The 8,575-nt window shown below is 40.0% G+C and overlaps 2 protein-coding genes across 6 annotated transcripts in view; one reads left to right on the top strand and one right to left on the bottom strand.

Annotated features, from left to right (window-relative positions):
- LOC111251311 (uncharacterized) lies at nt 1-2,873 on the top strand. 5 transcript variants are annotated; one of them, XM_086991270.1, is made up of 5 exons: nt 1-232; nt 626-1,021; nt 1,381-1,695; nt 1,915-1,999; nt 2,302-2,353. In XM_086991270.1, exons 2-5 carry the CDS (start codon nt 776-778, stop codon nt 2,313-2,315), a joined length of 660 nt encoding a protein of 219 aa, XP_086847396.1. In that variant the 5' UTR covers nt 1-232; nt 626-775; the 3' UTR covers nt 2,316-2,353. The 5 variants fall into 5 exon arrangements, with proteins under 5 accessions (XP_086847396.1, XP_086847395.1, XP_022663513.1 ...); XM_086991269.1 differs by lacking the exon at nt 2,302-2,353 and adding an exon at nt 2,441-2,873 and having other exon boundaries at nt 4-176; nt 772-1,021; XM_022807778.2 differs by lacking the exon at nt 2,302-2,353 and adding an exon at nt 2,441-2,873 and having other exon boundaries at nt 5-232.
- Nucleotides 2,874-6,267: 3,394 nt separating this feature from the next.
- The window catches only part of LOC111251820 (uncharacterized), a 13,192-nt gene continuing 10,884 nt past the window's right edge, over nt 6,268-8,575 (bottom strand). The window contains exon 9 of the mRNA XM_022808852.2: nt 6,268-8,575. This exon is cut by the window's right edge and continues 4,863 nt beyond it. The gene's annotated coding sequence lies outside the window, so the exon portion shown is untranslated.

An 8,575-nucleotide genomic window follows, 5' to 3' on the forward strand; every position in this document is an offset into this window, starting at 1 on the left:
CACTACTTTATCAATGAGTATGCGTCTAGCAGAATTCGATCGAAAAGCATCACTTAGTTAGCTATTGACCAGTGTGCAATATGTACACACACGTTTACATCTGATGTATCATGGCTAATTTCTTGCGAGGAAAAAATAGCTATACGAAATCAATGTGAAAACATGATTTAGGCCGAGTGAGTGCATAAGTGTTTTGCGAATTTCTCGTATTTTTTCCGTAAAAACCAAATCGGTGAGTCGTGGTCAAGTGGTCGTTGGGATAAGATGAGAATTTTATTTATTTATTAATTATGTGTCATCCGACAGCTGAGTTAGTATCGAAAATAAATTTCAATAGAATATACAGTTCGTAGGAGGCTGATAATAGAAATTTGAGGGACTATCTATTATGTTCATTAAAGGAGGGGTACTATTATGTCATCTTGTGACTTGGGGGTTCGGGACAATGCACGACAAGAGCACGAAGTCTTATCCTAGTGTCATGGTGAATCGGTTTCTAACAATTAGTAGTTTGCTGATAAGATGTGATAGATTTCATTGCAAATTGTTTACAGACAAGTTCTCTTGGGAGGACTGCGAAGTCGAGTTATCAGAAAATACAACTTTTATCCTTGCTTGATTACAGATGATGAATTTTAGACGAGATGGACAGGGCGCATAAAGCGTTCGCTAAAAAACTTCCCGTTCAGCCATTCATTCGTTGAACGCATAATATAATGTAATTAAAGAAAAGCTTAAATTAAGCAGTTATTATCACAACTATTTTTGTAGCGCTATGGTGGAGGTAACGCTTCAGGAATCGCTAAGGCTCGCTCAGGATTCGTCCGTTGAGTCCGTCACTACGAATCTTCAGGACGTCTCAAAGCCGATGTCTGAAATCGACGAAATGCGCGCCGTTAGGCAGGAGCAAGATGCATTCATCGCCCGACTGACAGAGGATAACGCCCAGCTAACAGCTACCGTAGAAAATCTTGAGTCTGCATTATGTAGGCTGCAAACACGACTTAGGCGATATACTCAGGCAAGACTTGAAGATACTGATCTATTCTTATCGTCAACGTTTTTCGATTATTTATGGGACAGCTGTAAAAATGTTACACGTTCCCTAACGCTTTGCCAACAACTCGAGTCACTTAGTTAGCCTATTACAAGAATGAAAAGTTTCGGTTTTGATTATAAGCAGAAGTAATGCAAATATTGAGTTGGATAAGGCTAGTATATTTCCTCCAAAGTACGAAGCAATTCGCTACGGAAGCCAGGGCGAACATTTTGTTTTGAATGCGCTGTCTACCGTCCTATGAAAATCTAGACAAAATATAGTGCGTAGTATTCCTGGTCTTAATAACCTATGTACCATGCTTCTTACCGAGGACGCCATAGAAAGAGGAAGCGACACTGACCCGTGAGGCATTTGCTGAGATGGCGGAGGGTGAGGCGGTCGGAGCAAATGAGAGTATCGTGGTCCGATCGGAAGAGCAGGGCGACATAGATGCCGATGTTGAAAGCCTCGTTCTAGTAGAACATGCACACTGCACAGCTGATAATTGCTGGCGACAGAAGTACATGGAATCGCTGAGTCAGCTTCGTAGTGTGCTTGTGGAGCTGAGGAGCGAGCTCGAAGAGAAAAGTGTGCTTGAAGAAGCTACTCGGAGCCAAGAAACAAGGCACCAAACAAAAGTCCAACTAATCGAAGAAGTAATGTTTTCTACCATTTGATTTTTAAAGAAGTAGCTACCCTGTTTTGAGGTGATTTATCTTAGATTTATCTCTAAGTCATTATACGCTAGTGACGATCAACTTTACGTACTAAAATCGTTGTCTGCCTTCGAGGCGGTCGACGATTCTTAATTGTATCGCAACTTCGAAGTTTACATACTTTTTAGTTGTCGTTTTAAAATGATTTTGCTATTCTAGAGCATTCGTACACTCGATGTCGATGAACCGGAAGGGTCACCGAAGCGTTACTCCCGAACGGGATCCCGCAAACGAAGCTTTTTAGGTACGTTTGTATTAAAGGCTGGGATCATGTTAGCTTCTTATGGGAAAAGTTATTCAGTGTTCAAAGTCATTAAAAAGAAACTACAAAATAACACTTTCTAATTGAGTGTTTCATATATAACACAACGAAGAAATTATTATTATATTGAAATAGGTCTAAATTAGTACAACTTACGTTTACCTTCCATAAATCCAAGTTGTTCTAATTTGAACTCTATTTCAAGACTATGGCTTGACTATTACTGTGACATCTGTGAAAAACTACAATGTAAGTAGTCAAATTTTCTTCTATGTTTATTAAAGGGTCATCGCAGTGAAGTAAACTGTGCGGTGTGATTAAAAGTCGTCTAGAAAATTATCGTAGTTCGAAGTTCGTCCATCTCATCGGAACTGAAGTTTATTGGGACTAACATTTTAAGACAAAACATTTTGCGTTTGTTAGGGCTGGATTCATCTCTTCGTCGAATAAAACAATCCCGGACCTCCGGCTCGCAGACGTCCCTTTCGAAAACCCCACTTCTCAAAAAAATGATCAACCTGTTTAAAAAGAAGCCAACAAATTCCGCCTTCAGAAACAGATGATTGCGAAGACGCCGCAGGATTATTCGCTACTTATCAGTGATCAGGGGAGCTGTACTGTGATTTAATTGTACATTTCTATCCTGTAATTATTTCGGAATTATTTTACTCAAGCTGAAACGGTGTTAGCCGAAACGAGCAGCCGTTCAACAGGTAACCGTGCGTGAATGACGGCCTGAATATAATACAAATTATTCCTAGAAATTATTGCATAAATCAATAGAACTGAGAACAACGTATGTCGTATGAATTACATGATTGAAGATAAAGCTTACACGGCAGAACTTATTCTCTGACACTCGCTATTCATTAGTTCGGTATATCTCTGAATGTTATTAATTTTCGCCAACAGAGGTTTTTACGAAATGTACCAGGAAATTTTCGAAAATTTGCTTAAAAATGGTCTACTGAGATTTACCAGTTTTGTCGTTGTTTCTCAGAGGTAAAATCCCGAATGCCAGTTGAGTTTCAAATAGTCACTCTCATACCTTAGGCTCCTATAACAAATAGCAATACAGCAGATCTAGTTCCCAGTTGTATTAGCGTTAAATACTGGATTTGCCTTTCCAGGACTAAGTCCAGTATATTCAATATACATGCAGGAAAAGGTCGCGTTGTGTTTCCAATAGACACTTGTTCTGAGCCTTCGGTCCATGTTTTGACGAACCTTCGATTGAACTAGCCATCTTGTAGCATAGATACGCCAACGTTAGTCTCTCTCGTATTGACCGCTGACAAGAAAGCAACTTACCAGTGACAAGCTAACGAGTAGATCTGACGGACCAGTTAAAGACGTGATCAAATTTAGATTATAGCATAATTATCTAACGTAATGGAGACACTTAGAGCACACAGATATACACGATACTCATCTTAAAAAATGGGTATAATAGAGTTCTGCCTATACTGTTAAAAAAAAATAGATCGCTGGCCACAAGCTGTCAATCAATGGCGCCCCCGATCGAGCTTATTAGTTATGCATGACTTAATAATTAACCTGTTCCATATCAATACATATGTAAATTGTGATAAATAAGTATCATAAAAACTTAGTACTGATGGATTTCTAACTGGAATGACTGATACGCTTACTCACATAACTGGTCGGCGATCCTTTTCGTACGAACATGAATTTGTCTCATAGAGGATTCCACGTACTTGAACATTGTCACTGGGACGTTCGTATGGTAATTCGTGGGTTTTACTCACTATATCGCTGAAAAGTCGCCCGACGCATACCCAGTTTGTGGCACATGCTGCATCCATTCATACCCATTAAGCAGGGTTATGGTGTAAGGTGATGTGTTTCACGCAGCCTTGGAGAGTTTTCAATCAAGTTTCGTTTTTAGTTAATAGTTTAATCACATCTTATATATTAAAAGGTATGATCTGGTAGTGGTATAGCAACCCTTCAGCGGTCCATTTCGAAAGCTGTGCGCTCAACGTGATCACCGCTATCTCAGAATCGAACAGCTTACTCATAGAATTAACTGATCGGTTTTTGGAAAATTCTATGATTGGTAGGTGGATGCGAAAGAGAGTAGGTTAAGGGTCCGCGCTCTTTGCTCCATGAGCCGAAGCTAGCAGTTCTTTGATTCGATGCCCGGGTCAGAGGTCCTGTTGTCTAGACCAAATGTCGAGTGTTTTTGCTCCTTGCAAAGGTAGTAGCGAGTTGAGCTCAAAACTTAGCTATTCTAAAGTTCTAAAAGAACTGTCGCGTTAGGAACTGGATTGCAGTTCCGATTCCTGTTAGTCTAGCTCCTGTAAATGTTAAAAATATGTGTCTTTACAGGTTCGACACGTTTTTCAATGTATATTTTCAGTGTAAGCCAATTATATAGTTAGCATGCGTCGACCACCCTCACAACAAAGTATCATCAATACGATACGCCGTAAATTTTTGACATTAGTGGTACAGTTTCCAAAAGGCTATCGCTGTCTATTCCGAGACGTGCCTTTCTTTGTCTGTAAAGCACCCAAGCGTCTTATTGTAGACGTCATGGCCATGGCCTAGCGATATATAGATAGTTGCAGTATTTTCAAAAAAGGGCTTACCACCATTTAGAAGACTTAATCTTAATTTTCCCTGAAATCTTGATTGCGCAATCATTGTGAGATGTTGCTCTTCGAGACTGCCACTGGGTATGCCCTCTGCTATCTTCCTGTCCTTCCTAGTGATGCTGACGGCCGGGTCGTTCTATTGAACGATCGACCGGACTGAGGGTAGCACCAAATATTTTCATAGGCGATAATCCAGACGGTTGGATTTCGAAAAAGCTTACAAGGTACCGAACAAACAAAGGTACCAACAATGACCGGGTAAATTATCCTAAATAAATTCTTTAATGCCAGGATTCATTGGAGGTTAGGTTCGAGTACCTTCATTACTGTTTAGTTTAATAATGACCCGAAGGCTATGGACGTCTACATAAGTAGTTGTCTTGAAGAGGCAAGCGCTAGGTGAATGATCGTCTACTAAGAAAACCGAAAATGGGGCGAGGTTTCTATTCTGTTTCAATTAGTAGGATATCTTCATTTTGTAACGCTGCTGTCTTTTCCCAATAAAATGGGTACTTTTAAGAAGAGAGAATCACTGCGTGAGTGCGTCGGTCACGCATACATCTTCATCTTTGTTTGATATGAAAGGCGCGAGTGGCAAATTCTACGACAAAGTGTGCCATCTTAAGCTCGGTGTAATTGAAAGTGCGAGCCCGCCAAGCTGTTACAGTGAGCATCCGTAGTTGTTAAAGGATAAGCTTCGTAGTTCGTTAATTTTTTTTTCAAAATTGCGTTTTCGCACTGTGTCACTAATTGGTTGTCTAGCGGGTTTGCCTGCTTATCTGAAAGGCTCAATGTCGGTCTGTTAACCCTTGGGCTAAAATCAGCCGCGCGGGAAGTCGGGTCCGTGACACCATCTCACGGATCTTTTCATTGTTCCTTGACTTGCCGTTCCTACTTTAGTCTGCATTCTTTGTCAAGAAGAGGTATGAGGTGTCCAGCATGGGCCTGAGAGCTAGGTGAAGGTGAAATGGGGACGCGTCACTCGTATCTTGGAAAACAGTAGGCTCCGTATATTGCACCCAGAGTGTGGACAACCGAGATATACTCTATATTGAAACCGTCGCGCCTGCAATATCCGTCAGGTGCTCTACGGCCACCGGAACTGCAAAGTCGAAGCCTCACCCAAAAGTAATTTCAATCACAATGATAGAGTTGCATCGATGCGAAAGCTGTCAACTATAGGTCTTTGCAGCTAGCTCCTGCTGGTTTCAGGGAACAAGGGTTCTACGGTAGAACCGGCGTGTCGTATTATTGGCGTGAGATTGCTCGAGATGGCGTGACGCTCGTTGTTTTAAATTAAGCATTATGGTTATGGGTCGAAAAATTTCAGAGTGAATACACACGGGCGACCGAAGCACGTTGGGATGCGACATTAAGAAGAACTCGTTGACTCGTTTCAGTATATGTTGCTATCACAGACATTAAGCTGAAAGATAACAAGTTAACGCTTATATGTATACTTAATAGAAAAACCGACTGTTTCAATACCAGCTAAAGTGGGCTTCAACTGTAGCTCATGAAAGCACATCAGATGTTCGTTTTCTAAAGCAGAGAACACATATCCACGGATACAGTAGCGCAGGTAAAGGTAAAATCAATAATTGTATGAATGCAATGAAGACACGCAAATTGGCCGTACGGACCTCGGTTTTCACTTTATTAATTCGGTAAAATAATTTCCCTTCACACGGAACGCCTTCAAGTCATCTCGGTTTTGTAGTACCGGAAGTTTCATTATGGATAGGCTTTGCCTCATCTTGTTGACAGCTGCAGTTACGCTATTTTTTGTTTCGTTGCGGAAAAACTCAGTAAGCAATTCCTGCATCGAACGCAACAACTTGACTCATGACGGGCTTGTCAATTTGTCACACAATCAAACTTAACTCCACCAGGAAATTGCTGTTATAGCCCTTCAATAATTTCCAGAATTCCGTTGAACTTGAACAAAGAACATTCAACTCTAATAATACGTTTCGACCGTTTACAGCCGTTATATTCGCTTTGACTGGTTGTTAGCCCGTGGTGAGGCTATGAACGTTATGAGCTTCTACTCGTGAATAGAACCAATCATTTGAGAATAGTAAAAATAATTACTTACATTTGTTTGGTGAACGAAGCTATCCACAGAATGTTTCTGTTCCGATAAAAAAAGCCGCTATTATTTATACAATTGTCACGTTTGTTTTTATTTATTCAGGTAAAATGAAATTTAAGCTTCATCATAGCAATCATCGATTAAGTCTATGCATAGAGCTCCTGTTTGAGTAGGTGTTTTTTTTCTTTTATAATGTAAAAGTGAAAAGTGGCTTGACTTAACCTGGCCAAATTGAAATCAGCTTCTTATCTAATTCGTTTCTGTTGTCATCTACGTGTTGCTTCCACCTTTTCTGAACCTCAACCAGATAGACTTGTCGTATAATGTCAATTTCGTAACAGACAATTTTCTGCGCGCTTTTCGCTCCCCAGGGATTTTTCAGTAGCAGTAAGTTACCGCCGCCGAAAAATGCCGTGAAGGGCAAGTTGAATTTCGTGCAGTTACTGGTAATCTGCGCCCTATTCTGCGTTCATATGTTCTATCCTTGTCTATAATGTTCTATTCCGTAATTATTGATCTTGTGACCTTATTTCGACGTTATTGCGTTCTGGGCATCTCTATTAGGTTGCTATGTAAAGTAATGGTCGCTTTCACTCATTGCTTCCTTTTCAATTTTCGTATGTCGACTGCTAAGTTTTATACACTACTTCGTAGAGAACTTTTTCTTCGCATAACAAATATCTAAACTTGAATCCGGTATCCTAAACGAATATGATTTTTTTGATATAATTTTCGATAGTTCCTCTTAGTTCGTCACAGAAATCTGTCTTAGTAAGTTAATAAACAACGATCATGTAGATGGTGAAACTGACCACGCACTCCAACGGGACTGCCCTTTGAAGCAAGATAATTATTACATAAGCCAATTGATGGATTGTTTCTGCGGTTTTTTAGAACTACCAAAAAATTAGCGTCACAGATCCTGTTATTTTTCGGCCGACATTTTACGAAGTCCACAGTTGGGACGACTTTTTGGATCCGAATAACACAATCACTCCATATAGAAAATGGTCAACATTTGAACATCAGGAGACGAGAAATTGTAATAGGAAAAAAAAAATAGGGGAATTCGTTGATGCATCAGTGAAGTACATCAGAACGCTTCGGTACAATTTGATGTACTCATGTGATTGAGTCACGTACGTAGACACTCACGTTGTAGAGGTGGTCTTTCTTTTTCAGTTGGTGTTCTACGGTTCGTTTCGAATCATGACCTTTGTGACGAGAACCTCATACCTTGCGTCGAATTTCTAAAGATATTTACAATTTTTCTTTCACAATCAGAGAAGCAATCTTTACGGAATTCGGTCTGATTTTCTTCATACGTCCACTGGGCTACAGTTATGGGACTCAGCGTGTTGTTCTATTTCATTATTTTCCCTTATACAATAATACTAATAATCTGCCGGGGCTTCAACTTGTGTTATATAATATATATGAATGTAAAGTTGTCCTTGGTAGGACTGGAAGACTGGATATTTGTCACAGACACCCCGTATAGAACTTGCCCTTCGTATCAGCACAAACTTGCAAAGCTTCAGGCAAGTAAGTGGCTAGACCAAAGAGTAGTCGGAGGTTAGAGATGTTAAGTACATCGTTATTTGCTTACCTCTGGTTCAATATTTGCGCAATTATTGCAGCCGAACGCTATTAATATATATTACTAGTTTTATCGCTTCATAATACTTTTCCCGGCGCGGAAGAAAGTCACCATTATATATATATTCTTCCAGCGTTCATAATACTTTAAATGTCGGATTTTTAATACCAATTACCTGTCTGTCTACATCTTGTGACGCACAGGTTTTAATTCAGAGCTAATCAGACATCAGTATAGGCGAC

Source organism: Varroa destructor, unplaced genomic scaffold (assembly GCF_002443255.2).
Source record: "Varroa destructor unplaced genomic scaffold, Vdes_3.0 BEIS01000005.1, whole genome shotgun sequence".
Lineage (NCBI taxonomy): Eukaryota > Metazoa > Arthropoda > Arachnida > Mesostigmata > Varroidae > Varroa > Varroa destructor.

Coding starts and splice junctions, on each gene's coding strand:
- LOC111251311 (XM_086991269.1), top strand. CDS start 776: ATGGTGGAGGTAACGCTTCAGGAATCGCTAAGGCTCGCTCAGGATTCG. Junction 1,022..1,380: donor GACTTAGGCGATATACTCAG/GCAAGACTTGAA, acceptor AGGACGCCATAG/AAAGAGGAAGCGACACTGAC. Junction 2,000..2,440: donor CCGCAAACGAAGCTTTTTAG/GTACGTTTGTAT, acceptor TGCGTTTGTTAG/GGCTGGATTCATCTCTTCGT.